General features: G+C 51.5%; 1 protein-coding gene across 5 annotated transcripts in view; it reads left to right on the forward strand.

Moving 5' to 3' along the window:
• CABIN1 (calcineurin binding protein 1) overlaps positions 1-18,002 on the forward strand; it is a 165,215-nt gene that overhangs the window by 113,408 nt on the left and 33,805 nt on the right. For all 5 annotated transcript variants that reach the window (XM_017864917.1, XM_017864920.1, XM_017864916.1 and 2 more), the window contains exon 29: positions 12,430-12,543. In XM_017864917.1, the coding sequence (XP_017720406.1) occupies positions 12,430-12,543 (114 nt within the window). The remainder of the gene's footprint in view (positions 1-12,429; positions 12,544-18,002) is intronic.

An 18,002-nucleotide genomic window follows, 5' to 3' on the forward strand; every position in this document is an offset into this window, starting at 1 on the left:
CCTGTGCAAGGGAAGTGGGGAGGGACAGCAGGTTTGGGTGGGAGGAGAGTTGAGTGGTGATACAGGCCCCACCCACCCACCCTCCACTTCCCCGCTAAATGGCTTTATGTTGAATTTGAAGGAGCCAGTGCATGTAAAGTGCTTAGCTCAGCACTAGACACAGAATGCTGTTATTACAGCCTGCCCCATCTCTTGATGAATATTTTAGAAGTAGGAAACAGTATTTCTGTCAAAATTAAAAGTTGGAGGGAGATAACCACAATTCTACCACCCTAAAACTAGCTGTCTTGGGTCTAGTACAGGTTGAATATCCTTTATACAAAATGCTTGGGACCAGAAGGGGTTTGGATATTGGCTTTTTTCAGATCTTAGAATATTTGCATTATATTTACCTGGCTGAGCCATCCCTAAACCAAAAATCTGAAATCCCAAATGCTCCGATGAGGCTGGGCGCGGTGGCTCACGCCTGTAATCCTAGCACTTTGGGAGACTAAGGCGGGTGGATCACCTGAGGTCAGGAGTTCAAGACCAGCCTGGCCAACATGACGAAAACTTGTCTCTACTAAAAATACAAAAATTATCCAGGCATCGTGGCGCACATCTGTAATCCCAGTTAATCAGGAGGTTGAGGCAGGAGAATGGCTTGAACTGGGGAGGCGGAGGTTGCCATGAGCTGAGATCGCGTCACTTCACTCCAGCCTGGGCGAAAGACCAAAACTCCCTCTCAAAAAAAATAAAACAAAAAACCGAAATGTTCCAATGAGCATTTCCTTTAAGCACCAAAGTTTCAGATTTTGGAATAATTTGGATTTTAGATATTTGGACTTAGGATGCCCTGCCTGTATTTCTTCCCAACTCCAGTACACATGCCCTGTTGATTGTGTGCTTTCAAGACCAGGCACTCCAGGCCCCAGAGGTGTCATCATGCCCCTTCTACTTTACATCTAGGAACCTGGTCTGAGGGTCACACAGAGCTGAGTGACAGACCCAGACATCAGCCCTGGGCAATCTCACGCTGGCCCAGTTGCTGCACTGTCCCCCACACCCTGTCCACACTCATAGTTTGCCATTTTGCTCTTAACCATGAATGCCCCCTTGCCAGGTCATTTTGGTCATCTGTGATGGTCCAGGGTAGGTGGACCAGTTGACCCAGCCATCCCCACCCAGTAGCAGGGATGGAGGCTGCCTTGGGCTGTCTGCACCATTGATGTCAGTATCCCCAGACAACCCCCAATAGCCATCGGCCTCAGTTTCTGCCAGCTTTTCTGTTCGTTGCATTCCCAGGCTGATTTCCTTGGTTCTCAGAAATGGAATGCTGTCTTGAATCTAAGAGAGACCCCTTAAGCAGCAGACACTCCCTACCCACAGCCACACTGCTTACCCACAGATCTGCTTTCAGGAGGCAGCTCTGCAGGTGCCAAGTGTGCCTCAGGTAGCCTTGGGCCACTGAGCTCATTCTAGACCCTGCATATGCTGAGTCTAGGGTGGTTCCTGCTGGCTCCTGTGTTTGCTTCACCCAGAAACCTTTGCTGAGCACCAGTTACCACCACCAAATTGAATGCAGGTTGTTAACACCTAGCTCCCCTGAGAGCCTAAGTCAAGACCTACCTGCTGCTCTGGGGCATGCCATCCTGGGGGCTGCATGTGGCTCTGCCCAGACCTGGGGTGTCAGCTTTGCTGGCAGCAGCTTGTTCACAGATCTGGGGGACACAACTCCATGTTGTCACTGACTAATGTGGAACCATTAACTGGGAAGTAGTTACCACTTTCCAAACACAGCTGTTTGGTAACAAACACTTCCCGCTGTGTATATTTGACAGCAGCACATTTCTTCATAAAATCCTGCTGTGGGCTTGGCAGTGCCTTTTTCTTGTTGCCATCTCACAGCTCACTGGTGGACTGGAGCGTCCAATGTCTGCCTCTTCAAAGGGGCCCACAAGCAGAGCCTGTCTGGAGTTGTGTGGTTGACTCCTGAACCCTTGGGTCTTTCACAGGCATCTCCAGGTGAGGCCCTGCCTGCCCAGGCCTTGCAAAGAAACCGCCTTCAGGGCACAGTGTGCCACTTGCTTAGCTGCTGACAGCAGGGCTTTTTGGGGAGGAGGAGAGAATGTGGGCTCTGAAGCTGGCCTAACCTAGGTTCAGATCCTGGCTCTGCATGGGAACTCTTGGAGGTCCAGGGCTCTTCTTTCCTCGATGAGAATGATAGTGATATGAAAGAATTATTGTGGTAATGAGGTGAGGGCTGCAGTGCTGGGGCAATATCCAACACACCCTGCCCTGCCCTCAGCCAACAGTCCTTCTCACCCCTCTAGTGAGGCCCATTTCTTCAGTGTCAGCATTTCCCATGACTCGTTGCTCCTCTGCCAGGCCCTCTGAGGGCTCCCTGCCTGGGGGATAGTGGCCAAGGGCTAGGTCTGTCCTGAGGGACCTTTGTTGCCTGCCTGAGGATGCCCTCCCACCCAAGGTTGGCACTGCTGCACACAGGCTGCTCCTGGACAACCCCAAGGCAGTCCACCTGTTGCCCTGCACACTGTGCACACCTTAGATGGGGATGATCATTTATGCTGATAGCTGTAAGGGCCCTAATTCTAGCTACTGTATCACTTAGTCTCTGGATCACAATCTTCACCAAGATTTTGAGGCCTGAGTCTACACCCATAGAAACCTAGCTCTTTGAGCCCAGAGAGGCACCCCAGGAGAGACAGCACATGGCATCAGACACCTCTTGTCATGAAGGTTCTGGCCTTTACTGATGGGTGTCCAGGAAGAAGGCCAATGCATAGACACCCCTACCCTGCTCTCCCAGTTGCCTCCTTCTCAGCTGGGAGCTGAGCCCCTTCACCTCCTGCTACTTCTGCTGCAAGGGGTTCAGGGCAGAGGGGGTTATAAGATGTTCCCTGGAGCCAGCAATCTTGAACAAAAACAAATCAATTTCAAAACTTACTACAAATCTATAACATGCTCATCAAAACAGTGTGGAATATTAGCCTTAAAAAGGGAGGAAATTTGGTCACATCAGACAGCATGGGAAACCTAGAGGACATAATGCCAAGTGAAATAGCCAGTAACAAGACAAATACTGAATGATTCCACTTAGATGAGGTATGAGGAGTAGCAGCCTGGCTGTGCTAGCCCATTTGGACCCCATTTCTGTGGCCCAGTACCGATATGGGATGAGCCCAGGCCCAGGGTTTGGTTACAGACAGACTCCTGCCAGGGGGACCCCATGGTGCTGTGTGCTCAGCTAAAGGATCACCAGAGAGTCTGCTGACTTTTGACTTCCAGATCAGCTGGTGCTCTGGTGTGAGCCCGGGTAAAGGACAGGTCAGCTGGCTGTGAACCCCCACCCCTTGCCCACCTATTGTGAGTACAGTATCCCCACCTGCCTGTGCTGCTGGCTCATGTGGGGGACCCGTAGAAGTCAGGACTATCGTGCAGGTTAAATGAGAGGGCCTCTGAAGTGGGCCCTGCGCCATCAGACTGGAGTAGGTGTGAGGGCCTGCTGTTGAGACCCTGCTTTTTGCTCGCAGACAAGTGTTCGGGGGGAGCCAGTGAACTTTGAGTTCACACTGACTGAGCCAGGACCACACAGATAGTAGAACCCGGCACCAGGAGGGGATGCTGGCCACAAAGCAGGGTGTTCACCTGCCTTTAACCTTTGCTCCCTTTCTGTGGACATAAAAGTGGCCCCTTCCACAAAATGGCGTTGTGCCCTGCCTCACGTGGATGTCGTGAGCTGCTACAGATCCCAACCAACCAGATTCTTGTCAAGCTTTAGTTTGTATAGTTTGCAAAAGGAGAACTTGATATTTTTCTTAACTTAGGAATCTTGATTTTGTACTTCAAAGTCTGTCTGCCTCATGGTTTGAAGATTCTGCTGGGCCCTTAGGGGCCAGAGGAGGTGGGACAGGTTGCCCCCATAATGGCCTGGTCTTCTCTCCTGCAAAGAAATGCAGATTTCTTTTCTTTTCTTTTTTTTTTTTTTGAGACGGAGTCTCGCTCTGTCGCCCAGGCTGGAATGCAGTGGCGTGATCTCAGCTCACTGCAAGCTCCGCCTCCCGGGTTTACGCCATTCTCCTGCCTCAGCCTCCCGAGTAGCTGGGACTACAGGCGCCCGCCACCACGCCCGACTAGTTTTTTTTTGTATTTTTTAGTAGAGACAGGGTTTCACTGTGTTAGCCAGGATGGTCTCGATCTCCAGACCTCGTGATCCGCCCGTCTCAGCCTCCCAAAGTGCTGGGATTACAGGCTTGAGCCACCGCGCCTGGCTGAAATGCAGATTTCAACCGTTTGAATAGGTTTAAGCACTCTGCCAGCAGCTTTTATTACCAATAATATTGTTTAAGCTTGGAAAAGAGAATGAAACTACCCACAACTGTCCCACAAGCCGTGACATGGCAGAAGTGTTTGTGTTTCATGTGCTCCCTCCAGCATGTTTTCTGTGCATCTCTGCAGGTTTGCTCATTCAGCAGCTGTCTACTGAGTGGTTGTCACGCAGGAGGTTCCTGTTTGAGGTGGTGGGGATACATCATTGTGTGCTCACTGGGAGAACACATTGGGCAGCTAGTGATGAGTAGAAAGAAAAATGAAGCTTGGTAAGGGGTTAGAGGCGGGATTGTGACTTTTTAGACAGGGAGATTGGGAAGACCTGTCTAAGCAAGGATCTGAATCAAGTGAGGGAGCCCTGATGGCCACGAGGATATTGGGGGAGAGGCTTCCTGATGGACATACACCCAGCACACATGCCTAGAGACAGAAACAGTCTTGGTGTGACTAGAATCTGCTGGAAGCTGGTGTGACTAAATGGGCAAGGAGGAGAGAGGAAGGAGATGCGGTCAGAGGCTTTCAGGGCCTGGTTTGGCAGGGGAAGAGTTGAGGGAACATCATCCTGAATTAGGTTAAAGCTGTTGCAAGGGCTGGGCATGGTGGCTCACACCTGTAATCCCAGCTCTTTGGGAGGCCAAGGCAGGTAAATCACTTGAGGTCATGAGTTTGAGACTAGCCTGGCCAACATGGCAAAACCCCATCTCTACTAAAAGTGCAAAACCTGGTGTGTTGGGTGCCTGAAATACCAGCTACTCAAGAGGCTGAGGAAGGAGAATCACTTGAACCTGGGAGGCAGAGGTTGCAGTGAGCCGAGGTCACGCCACTGCACTCCAGCCCGGGTAACACAGCACGGCAAAACTGTCTCAAAAAAAAAAAAAAAAAAATCTGTCGCAAGGTTGTGGAAGAAGAGAGGTTCCATGTGACCTGAGTGTGTCAGAGACACTACTGGGCTGATATATAAAGAGTGAGTTGGGGGTGGCCCGTCAGAGGCCTGGCAGGACACAGATGGCCCCATCTAACAGGAAAGTCTGAAGAGCACTTAATGAAGGAGCAACTTACACAGGCCCAGGCAGAGAGTAGGAATTCACAAGGGAGGAGGAGTGTGGTACCCTGGGCCAACCGCAGTGCCCATCGGGGCTGGCCATTGATGGCTGCCCCACATCAACTCCACAGGGAGGGAATTCAAGGAGTGAGTGCTCTGATCAGATTCCCTCAGTTAAACCCACCCAGTAGTCAGAGACCCAGGCGCTTGAGAATGTGTCCACACAGGTAAAGAAAAAGTCAGTGTGGCAGCAGAAATGGGAGGAGACCACAGCAGGGTATCAGGAAGTAGTCTGATTCTAGATGGATTCAGACAGAAGAGCTGAATCAATGGATGAGATAGCATGGGAAACCTAGAGGACATAATGCTAAGTGAAATAGCCAGTCACAAAAGACAAATACTGAATGATTCCATTTAGATGAGGTATGACGAGTAGCAGCCTGGCAGCACTAGCCCAATCAGACCCCATTTCTTTGGCCCAGGGCCTGTGGGATGTGAAGGAAAGAGAAAAGTCAAGGTCAGTCCACAGACAGTCATGCATCCTGCTTCTGTTCTGACTAATGTTGTGAATCAGTTGAGAAGGTTTGCACATCTATCACCTTCAACAACTGTATTTAACTTTTCATATATATATATGAGTAACGTAGAACAGTTATATATATATATGAGTATATATGAGTAATGTAGAACAGAGTTCCCTCCTGAGGCACTACTGACATTTGGGACCAAATAATTCTCTGTTGTGGTGATGTCATGTGCACTGCAGGACTTTCAGCAATATCCCTGGTCTCTACCCACTAGATACCAGTAGACTTCCTCTAGTTGTGATGACCAAAGATGTTTCCAGACATTGCCAGATGCCCCGTTGGGGACAGACTCCCACCGCCATTGAGAACTATTGCCATGAATCTCTCTCCCCAGGCAACTCTCAGGACTGTTGGGTACATTTCCTTTCCATCTTTCTTCTGCCTACTTTCTTTACACACACACACACATGCACACACACACACAGAAACGTATGCAAATATGGTTCTGCTTTTTTTGTGCTCCCCATGTACTCATAAACTCTTTGATTGCATGACTTCTAATGACCACACACAGGATTCTCGGGGCCGGGGGGAGGGGGCACAGCTTTTACACTAAATCCTTAATATTTGGCTTTATCCAAACATAGACATTCTAATTATAATTTTTCATGATTAGAAGTATCAGGAGTGGTTGGCTTTAAGTCTACTAGGTCTAGCTTTGGGGATATTCATGTCCTAGGTTGCTGGGGTGAGTTTGCAGTAAGTATGTGTCTGCAGCTTATGGATGTCCCCAGCAGCCCACTAGAGTCTCCCATCAGCAGGTAGCCACACACTCCTCTTTCTCTGGTCTATAGAACACTGTACTCCAAGGGCTCCCAGCCAGTCCCCTTTGCATGGGGCAAGGGGTCCTGGGTGGCTCCAAAGGCTGCAGAAGGCCTTCCCTGGCCAAGCCCTCCACCACTCCTGATTCCTCCATTTGTCATGGAACCCGTGAGCACCATCTGTGCCCCCATGCCAATGCCTGAGGTATGGCTAGGTGAAGGGCTGAGCACAGCTGAGGTCCATAGCCACCTTCCTAGCAGCCTGTGGAGCCCTGCTGGTCTTGCAGATAGGCTGGCACTGCTCCAGGATCCCCACCAGATAGTTTGCACACCTGGAGTCACTATGTAGGAGTTGTAGAGCCTGACCTCTCTGACCCCTGCCATCTGTCCCTTGTGGGTTTGTGAGGCAGGAGTTAGTTAAGTGGTGAGTGGAACATCATCATTGGTTGTGGCAAGGAGACAGCCCCTGGGGGCAGAGACCCTGGGTGACACAGGCGGAGCACATCCTCCAGGCCACCATACAATAGTGACAGATAGCACCTGGGATCAGGTCTGCCTTCCAACTTTGCACATCTTGGGACAGCAGGTGTCCCCAGAGGGTAGTAGTTGTGTTCCCATCTCCAGCTGTCAACAGGCTTTGCCAAGCCCCCACTACATGCAGGGCCCACGGAAGGCTACAGGTAGGTATGCAGCCACCTCACCCCAAGCTTTTGCTTCCTGTGCAAAGGGAAAGTGAGCCTGGGGAGTTCCAGGAGCTGTGACAGTCAGCCCAATGTGTGCTGTAGTGAAACGATTGCTGGTGGAGTAGTGCGAGTTAGTGGGCAGAGGCTGGCATTGAGGTTTAGCCTCAAGGGCTTGGACTGTTGCTTAGCTGGCCCCAGGGAGCGTAGTGCTGGCACCCTGGCCTTGGGCAGGACCCAAGCAGCCCCTCTCATGCCCCATGGCTGTTGCCCTCCTCCCTCAACCTGACATACACTTCCTTCCCATTTTATGAAAGGTCAGACTGCTCAGCTTCCTTTCATTCTTCCTGTGGGCATCTGTTGCACCCTTTCTGTGAGCTTCAAACTAGACTTGTCCTGGAGGAGCCATCAGTAAAGTCAGACTGTGTCCCTGCCCTCATAGGGCTGATAGAGAAGTGGGGGCAGACAGCAGACCCATCTGTGAGACAGTGGAAAGGCTATTTAAGGTGGCCATGGGGCTGTTGGTATAGTATTCCAGGGGAACATCAGGGGGAAAGGTGAGATAGCACCAGGTAGAGAGACCTGCAGGGACCAAGGTGGGAACAAGTGTGGCCAGAGGGCTGTTCACAAAGAGGGGTTGGGGGATGTGGGGGAGATGAGCCAGCGGGTAGGCAGGTAGACTGAGGCATGGAGCTGACTCTTGCCCTGAGGCAGGTGCAGCCCAAAGGCCTTCAAGCAGAGGAGTTAGACGTCCCCTCTGCCTTCTGCTGTGAAGCAGGGATGGTCCAGATAGTGGGCAAGGGAGGACATAAGGTGCCTGTATGCATCTGCGATTCTTTGCCCTACTTCTCTTCAGGACCTTACAGCCCTCCATCTGCCCTCTGTCAGAGCAGGGTCTATATGCATAAGCCTCAGGGCCCATGCAGCCAAGGGAAATGTGCCGTTATCTGGTAAGTGGCTCCATGGGCCTCCTCCCATTCTCAGAGGTGCCTGTGAGCCAGCAGTGTGACAGGTTGCATGAGGCCATGATGGCTGGCTCAGTGTTCAGCACACAGCACATGCCCAGGCAGATTTGTAAAGTGACTTGCCCATCCATAGTAGATAGGTCGGGGGTCAGGGGAAGAGCCCAGACATCAGACTCCTTGTAGCCTGGACCAGATTCCAGGGATGGCTCTGCCACTTCGTGGCTCTGGGACCTTGGGCAAGCTCTTGAATTTCTCTGAGCCTCTATTTCCTCATTGGTAAACTGGCAATTCTGTGAGGTGAGGGGTTATGGCACTGTGCGCAGCCCAGGAGCCATCATGTTGTTTTATGTCACCACACCACACCACAAAGCTGTAGGTGCACTGTGCAAGTCAGACCCCCTTCCCCCTTGCAGAGGTTCAGCAAGGGCCCAACACAGTCTCTGCCCCCTCCTCCACCCCACCAGCCTGGCACCCATGATTCCCCAGACAGGTCTCAGCCCTCGCTGTCAGTACCTATCTGGGGCCTCAGGCATGAATCAGCTAAGGGCCCCCATAAGCTATTTGGACACTTTGTGCCTTAGCATCGATCAGCTCTCTTTCTCTGGTGGGCCCGGGAGACAGCTGGAGAAACACACTCTCCACCAGTACACAGTAGCCAGGTCTGCGGGAAGCTAATTTATAATCGAGGTTGGGTTTGACAGGCTAGTGCTTTCTGCACCCTTTGCCCCAGAAACCTTTCCCACTGCCTTCTCCCTTTCTGCTCCTTTCTGGGGGACAGACTGGCTTGGTGCAGGTGGAGTGGTGGAAAACAAACCAGAGAGGAATGTCCATTCCCATCCCATGGCCACAGGTCCTGCAACAAGGCAGCTGGGCAGGGAAGCAAAGTCTATGTGACTCTCTCCATCCTGGCCTCAGTGCTTTCTCTTGTATCCCCAGCCATAAGGAAATCTTTGTTGAGGCTTTACTTTCTTGGTATTCTTAGGAAAATGATGGCTACTGGAGATGCTTCTTCAAGCCAGGCTCTCAAATCTCTTCCCGCTGGCCTCAAGTGCTGCTACTTAAAGAGGTCTTCTGGACATTTTTCCAAGTTCATGAGGAGCCCCAGAAGCAGCTTTGGGGTCATGACTCTTGGGTAACTTTTCTCAGGCCAGGCCTGTGCCCTGGGTCATGGAGCTGGAGGAGTGGTTTGCCACAGCATTGAGGCCAGGGCCATAGAGGAGAGGAAGGGTATGCATAGGCTCAGTCCCCTAGGCGGCCTGTCTCTGCTCTGGGCTCTGCAGCCCCTGGTCTTAGTGCTTACTCCCTGCCTCATAGTCCCCTGGCTCCCCACTGGCCTTATGGGCAGCCACATCTGATCCCCTCCACCTCCTTGGCTAGGCCCTGACTGTCCCCAGTGTCTGGGCACTTGCTTCAGTGAGTCCCTTATCCCCATAACAGCCTTGTGCAAACCACAGCCCAGGTATCACCTTCTCCCAGAGCCTCCCTGACCTTTTCAGACTGGGTGAAAGGTAGGTCTCCTTTGCAGCCTACCTCCATGGTCAGGTGTGCTCAACAGTGGTATTAGAAGTGTAGGTGACGGACCAGCCACGGTGGCTCATGTCTGTAATTCCAACACTTTGGGAGGCCAAGGCGGGCAGATCACTTGACGTTAGGAGTTCGAGACCAGCCTGGGCAACATGGTGAAACCCCATCTCTACTAAAAATACAAAAATTAGACAGGCATAGTGGCAGGCACCTGTAGTCCCAGCTACTCAGGAGGTTGAAGCAGGAGAATCACTTGAATGACTTGGAGGTTTCAATGAGCTGAGAGCATACCACTACACTCCACCCTGGGTTATTGAGTGAGATTCTGTCTCAAAAAAAAAAAAGTACAGTGTCCCACATCACCTTCTTGAGTCTACCTATGACTGATTAGACCAGGATGGACACCTGCCTGGGCTGAACCTCTCAGATCTCCTTTGGGAAAGACTTTGAACCAAGTTTGTCACAGTGAGTCATGGCTGAGCACTGATGTAGGTTGTGAGCCCCTTTCTTGGGCTTCCTGAGACCCACCTGCGTCTTCCTCTTGGAGCCCTGCTCTACTTACTAGTCTTTGAGCTAATCTTTCATTTTATTCCTTTTAATGAAGCATACCTGAACCCCCACCCCTTCTCCCTACCCTGTACTCAGTTTGTCTGCAGCTGACCCTCCCTCCTTGGACCTGCTGTGGAGCAGGGGCATGTGGCCTGGGATAGGGTGGGGTGGGGTGCAGAGGTGGGAGGTATTATGTGAGAACTTGGAACCAGCCTCAAGAGGCTTTCAAATGAGTGGCCCGGGAAGCGGGCTTTCCAAAGCATGGCTGCCAGGCATTACTGGGGACTTTTTTTTTTTTGAGGTGGAGTCTCACTTCTGTCACCAGGCTGGAGTGCAGTGGCGTAATCTCGGCTCACTGCAACCTCCGCCTCCCAAATTCAAGTGATTCTCCTGCCTCACCCTCTTGAGTAGCTGGGATTACAGGCGTGTGCTACCACACCAGGCTAATTCTTTTATTTTTAGTAGAGATGGGGTTTCTCCGTGTTGGTCAGGCTGGTCTCGAACTCCCAACCTCAGGTGATCCACTTGCCTCAGCCTCTCAAAGTGCTGGGATTACACGCATGAGCCACCGTGCCCAGCTGCTGGAGACACTTGAAAGTAAACTACAAGTTGTTCCTCCTAGGGTGCTGGAGCTCAGAAGTTGAAGGTCAGGACTGGGTATTTTACTGTTTTCTGTGAGTGTGAGCAAAGTGGCCTCTGTTCTCAATTGGGAGCCTGCCTCCAGGGTCTGAGGACCCTCTCGCTGCCCAGGTTGTTCCCTCCTCTGCCTGTTTCTCCTTCCCCTCAGGGAGGGGCAGGCAGGGGGTCCCTCAGCAGATGGGAAGCTCACAGTGAATGGAGCTTCCTACATAAAGCCCTGGGCCCTGCCCAGTGCTGGGGAGGAGCCCTCAGTCCCTGCAGCAGCCTGGTGGGGGCAGAAGGGTAGCCCTTTGTGCAGAGACTGGAGCAAAGGCTTGCAGGCAGGCTAGCATGAGCCCCACAGCCAGCCAGTCAGGGAGCTGGATTTGCACTTTTGCCTCATGATGATTGGGGGAACAATTCAATATGCTGAGCCTGGCCAGCAGTGGGCAGAATGGGACCAGGTGGGATAAGCTTGCAGACCAAGAAGTGAGAGGGCTTTCGGAGCAGCTGGAGTGCAAGGTGATGAAGGCCTGCGCCCAGTGCTGGGAAAGGTGAGCAAGGGACCTGAGCAGGAGGGGAGGACAGATTGGCCGGGACAGTGGGTACTGTGGAAAGGGTAGAGGGTCTGGCATTGTGCAGTCCCAGGTGCCAAGCCCAGCTCTGCCCATTGCCAGCCCTTTCCCTGTAGGACAGCATGGTCCTGAGGTGGAGTAAGATGGCCAGTGCAAGGTGCTTGGCTGCTGTGGTGAAGACCAGAGAGGGAGGAGTGGCTGGCTAGGCAGCTGGTGGGAAGGCTTGCTCTATGGGCCAGTAAGAAGGCCCCAGAGAAGGCTGAGGCAGCCAGGTCTGCGCCCACCCTCTTACCCTACACCATTCTCCCCTGGGCCTGGATTCCACCAAGAGGCTCTTTGCCCAGAGATCACTGACCTAAGCACTGTGGCCAGAGACTGGCCCTCCGAGCCTAAGGCAGCTGTACCACTGGCCATGAATAAGGAATGCCTTTCCTGACAAATAAGTCAAAGCTGCTATTTGGACTTGTGGAGGGCCCCTAACAGAGGCGGGTACTGGCTCCATGTGGCAGGTTTATAGGGTTGGTCAGGCCAGGGGTCTCTGTCAGTCCCCATCTTGGGCAGTCAAGGACTACACTCCCAAACCAGTGGTGCTGAGCAAGAGATCAGTTCTGAAAATGCATCCCACAGCCTGAAGATCAAAGCCCACGGCCAGAACCGCCTGGAGCTGTGGAATCAATGTATGCAGGAACTGCTGCTCATCGTGGTTTGCTGTGCAGCCAGGAAGGAGGGGACCGCCTGCCTTCCCTGTGGGCGCCCTGAGCAGCCCACACACTCACTTCCAACCTACTTCTTGTTTCCCCAGAACCTCCAGTGGGCCCGCGACGTGTTGCTAGGCAGCAGTATCCCGTGGCAACAACTGCAGCACATGCCGGCACAGGGGCTCTTCTGCGAGAGGAACAAGACCAATTTCTTCAACGTGAGTACTTTGCCTTGTTGATTTCCAAGACTGTTTGTTGCCACTGCTTTTCACTGAAGGCGCATGAATTGACCCCCTAGGTGGGTGTTCCCAGGGCCTCAGGTTTGTGGCATCCTCAGAGGGCAGGCAGGGTGGTGCAGTCGAGAGTGAGCCAGACTCCGGTGTAGGGCTATGATTGCTGAGCGACTTCTGGCAAATCACTGCCACCTCCTGTGGGGAGAGGCATGGATGAACTTGGTATGTTCTCCAAAGCCCCAGGTATTCTGGGGCCACACAGGCAGTGATGAGAGGGGTACAGGCCCAGGTTCCTCCTCCTGCTGGAGCAGCTCCTCCTATGGTCTCAAGCACGCAGGAGATTCTGACTGCTTAAAAAACAAGTGTGGGCCGGGCGCGGTGGCTCACGCCTGTAGTCCCAGCACTTTGGGAGGCCGAGGCAGGTGAATCACAAGGTCAGGAGTTTGAGACCAGCCTGGCCAACATGGCGAAACCCCATCTCTACTAAATATACATAAATTAGCTGGGCGTGGTGGCGGGCACCTGTAATCTCAGCTACTTGGGAAGCCAAGGCAGGAGAATTGCTTGAGCCCAGGATGCAGAGGTTGCGGTGAGCCCAGATCATGCCATTGCACTCCAGCCTGGGGGACCAGAGCAAGACTCTGTCTCAAACAAACAAACAAACAAAAAACAAGTGGGGCCTGGGTGCAGTGGCTCACACCTGTAATCCCAGCACTTTGGGAGGCCGAGGCAGGCAGATCACCTGAGGTCAGGAGTTTGAGGCTAGCCTGGCCAACATGGTGAAACCCTGTCTCTACTAAAATGCAAAAATTAGCTGGGCGTGGTGGCAGGCACCTGTAATCCCAGCTACTCAGGAGGCTGAGGCAGAAGAAGTGCTTGAACCCGGGAGGCAGAGGTTGCAGTGAGCCGAGATGGCGCTCCAGCCTGGGCGACAGAGCCAGACTCCCTCTCAAAAAAAAAAAAAGTGTGACCAATATTGGGCTTTCAGCCCACTTAAGCCCTGATATTCCGTGTGAGGTAGAGACTTACTCCTTGAGCAGGGCAGGGCCAATCACCTGAGCCTGCCTGCCTCTCGTCCCAAAGACCTACATTTGCTCCTCTTGACACCCCACCTGGATCTACCCTCCCCCATTTCCTCTGCCCTGCATGGAGACAGCTGGCCTCTCATTCCCCTCTACCTCCAAGTCCTTACCTATCCACCACCCCTCCCAGCATGGCCAGCTCCCAGCTGAGTGACTTTGGCAGGTCATTCATCCCCTCTGAGCTTTGGTTTCTTCTATATTTTCCTTGATTCCCTGTTACTCATGGAGAAACTGAAGGGCAGAGTTGGCCTGAACAGGAGCTGAGGAGAGCAGGTTTCAGGTCTGGGGGTGTGTAACAGGCCAATTCTCAGGGTGCGTGGGCAGGCAGGTCCCCACTGAGAGCCAGCCAGCTGGTGGGAGTGTCTGGGCCCATGGCTCCTCTCCCAGGATGTGGTCTTCTGGGGTCAGAGTAGGAGCTTCAGATCCTGAAAGCCCTGCATCTGCCCACCCTCTCTGTTTTGATATTTTATAGACAAGTAGGAGGTGTTATTGGTAATCAATCTAGATGATACCAAGGGATTTGCTGCAAAAGAGAGGTGCCCTCTCACCTGCATGCCCAGGCAACAGTTACTTCCCCACAACAGAAACCGTTTGTTGTCCCATGTGTGTGCTCTTCTAGAGGGCATCTGCCCATTTACAAGCTAGTGCACATAGATGTGCACAAAAGGCAAAAGTGCACACACTTTTCTTCCCCTTGTATTTTCTCACTAAACAATATTCTTTTTGATAGCTACTGCATAGTATTCCCAACATCGGGATGTCCCACAGTTTACCTACCCATCCCCTTTTTTTTTTGGAGATAAGAGTCTTGCTCTGTCACCCAGGCTTGAGTGCAGTGGCGTAATCTTGGGTCACTGCAACCTCCGACTCCTGGGTTTAAGCAATTCTCCTGCTTCAGCCTCACAAGTAACTGGGACTACAGGTCCGCACCACCACGCCCAGCTAATTTTTGTATTTTTTTTTAGTAGAGGTGGGGTTTCACCATGTTGACCAGGCTGGTCTTGAAGTCCTGGCCTCAAGTGATCTGCCCTCCTCGGCCTCCCAAAGTGCTGGGATTACAGGTGTGAGCTACTGTGCCCGGCCCCCCATTCCTTACTGATGGACACTTAGATTAGTTCCAGTCTTTTTTACTACAAACAATACATCACACACATACACACACACACACACAAAGGCTCAGTGCTTCACCCATGAAGCACTTCCTTGACTGTGACATTACGCTAATTTTAACTTCTATCCAAAAGTTGGTGTCCTTCATGTTCATTTTCTAGTGGATTATTGGTCCTTTTCCTATTGATTAATAAGAACTCTTTATATATCAATGAAATAAGCCCTTTGTCAGTGTTTTGAAAATCTGTTTTTCTGCAGTTGATAGACTAGAGTTAGAGCTAGACAAGTTGCTTAATTTCCCTGTCCTGGGTTCCTCACCTTGAAAGTGGGCTTCTATTACCTGCCTTGAAGAGTAACTGTAGGAATCAAGTTAGATAATGGGGTAATATTTCTGACACAGGATCTGGCACATGGTAGGTACTTAAGAAAATAGTTTCCCTCCCTCCCTCTCTTCCTCTCTCCTTTTGGTGCTTTGCCCTTAAAGCCTATGCAGTGATATTGGAAGGAAGGACCCAACCTCCATGTCTTCCTCTTAGGATAGGACCTCAGCCTTTCTAATGATAAAGCTAGGGAAGCTGGCCTGCCAGATGGCTGCTCCCCAGAGCACATCCAAGTTGGCAGCCACATGCTACAGGCCCCTTTCCCATTGGGCTCACTCCCTGCACCTTCTCCTTAGTTTCTGGGACCTTCCAAAATGAGTCTTACAGAAAAGCAGTCTGAGGCTGTGTGCCTGTGGGAGGGAAGGCTGGTACAGCCCCATGTAGGCCTGGCACATAGGCAATGCCATCCCTACAGCTGGAAGCCCCTGAAGATCAGGGCCACCCCAGTCCAGACTGGGTGTTTTGGTGGTTTTGCCTCTTCCAGGACAGTTGTTCGTTCCTCCATGCTTCCCAGTGACCTACTGCTTTTACCACCCTTTGGGGCCTCTGTCCTCCTCTGCTTTCTTACCTCTTCTCTTTAGAGATAGGTTTGGGCTACTTGTGCTCCTTGAGCTATGCCTAGTGTCCAGCATGTCAAGAAATGCTGGGCAGTTCCTGAACGCTTTCAGCACATAAGTTTATCTGGCATATTCCCAAGTCTGGGGAAACTGCATACTAACGTGTTTATGAAGGAGCATTTAGGGCAGCCTTGGCTGACTCTGCTGGATTGGGGCTGTGTCTCTGGTAGATGGCCTATAGGTTGGGATGAGCAGACTGGCTCACCTCCCTTCTAGCCTGCACTGGAGTTTACTGTTTAGTCCAGCAGAAGGCAAAGGCGGCAGGTGGGTGCTGGCCCTTGAGAGGCAGTAGAGGGAGGTTGAGGCTGGGGACATCAGCACCCTAATCCCTATCCCTCTCAACCCACTGTCCTGGGCCATCCACACTACCTAGCCTTTGTGTTGCTCAGCCTGTCATCCTTAGAGCTTGGGTGGGGGGCACTTCTGTTATTTTTTAATGATAAGTTTTGAAAATTATGAGAGTTGTAGTTTAGGAAAAACTCAAACCCCTTTTCCTTCGTTCTCACACCAACACAACAGTCAACACAGACAGAAGACTTCTGTGACCAAGTCGGGGGCAGATTTTTTCCCACCAACAAATAAGCAATCAATTCTGTAGCAGACACCAGCTGGGTGTCCTCTAATTGAATTAAATTCCAACATTATCTTTTTTTTTTTAAGAGATAGCACTGTGCTCTGTCACCTAGGCCCTTGGGGGCCCTACCTCAGCCTGCCAGATAGCTGGGACTACAGACATGCACCACCATGCCCAGCCAATTTTTTAATTTTTTGTAGAGACGGAGTCTTACTATATTGCCCAGGCTCAATTTCAACACCTGGAGATGGTATCAGATCCCACAGGTTGAGGGCTCAGTCCTCAGAACATCCCCCGCTTCAGACACTAGTCACAAGTCTGGGCCTCCGAAATGTCTAACTAACTGGCTTCAGGTTGATGTTCCTACAACCCCCTCTTTGGGTTTGATTAATTTGCTGACGTGGCTTACAGAACTCAGAGAAACACATTTCCCAGTTTATTATAAGGGATGTTACAGGAGGATACGGGGAAGGCTGTATCCTCCTGTAATTGTTTCTCTCCAGGCATGCCACCCACCAGGAGCTTCCGTGTATTTAGTTATCTGGAAGCTCAGGAACCTGTCCTCTTTGGCCTTTTATGGAGACTTCATGGGCATGATTGAAACATGGACAACTATATCAAAATGTTATTGGACAAAAAGATTATTATCTAAACCCAACAAGACCTCTTCAGATTCTTCTTGCCCTCTCTGCAGCATTCCTTCCTCCAGGATGTGGGGTAGGACTCTTATCTGGAATGAAGGTCTTAAGACCCACAATCAAATTAGAGTCCTGTCTTGGGGCAAGCGGAAAGAAGGGCAGGAGAAGGTCAGAAAAAGAGAGATCCTGTTTACAGTAACGGGCTATGAGAGTTAGGAGCCAGGAACTGTGGATGAACAAACATATATATATCTGTCATATAGATCATAATATCACAGTCATATAGGACCACATTTTCACTGCCAACAGTTCAGACACATAAGAGTCCACATACCTTTGTTTGCCCATCCCCAGGCACTGTGCCCTTTTCAGAGGTGCTTCTGTGATCAGCCAAGCTGTTATCTTTTTCTGGGTCTGTGTGTACAAAAACGGATTTGTCACGCGGCTTTTTAAAAAGTGCATGTAATCCCAGCACTTCGGGAGGCCGAGACGAGCGGATTACGAGGTCAGGAGATTGCGACCATCCTGGCTAACACAGTGAAACCCCGTCTCTACTAAAAAAATACAAAAAACTAGCCGGGCGAGGTGGCGGGCACCTGTAGTCCCAGCTACTTGGGAGGCTGAGGCAGGAGAATAGTGTAAACCCAGGAGGCGGAGCTTGCAGTGAGCTGAGATCTGGCCACTGCACTCCAGCCTGGGCAACAGAGCGAGACTCTGTCTCAAAAAAAAAAAAAAGTGCATGTGTGGCTGGGCGCAGTGGCTCACGCCTGTAATCCCAACACTTTGGAAGGCAGAGGCGGGTGGATCATCCGAGGTCAGGAGTTCGAGACCAGCCTGGCGAAACCCCATCTCTACTAAAAATACAAAAATTAGCCGGGCATGGTGGCACATGCCTGTAGTCCCAGCTAGTCAGGAGGCTGAGGCAGGAGAATGGCTTCAGCCCGGGAGGTAGAGGTTATAGTTAGCTGAGATTGCACCACTGCAGTCCAGCCTGGGTGACAGAGTGAGACTCCGTCTCAAAAAAAAAAAAAAAAAAAAAAAAA

The sequence above is a fragment of the Rhinopithecus bieti genome, unplaced genomic scaffold (genome assembly GCF_001698545.2).
Source record: "Rhinopithecus bieti isolate Rb0 unplaced genomic scaffold, ASM169854v2 scaffold_80299, whole genome shotgun sequence".
Taxonomy (NCBI): Eukaryota; Metazoa; Chordata; class Mammalia; order Primates; family Cercopithecidae; genus Rhinopithecus; species Rhinopithecus bieti.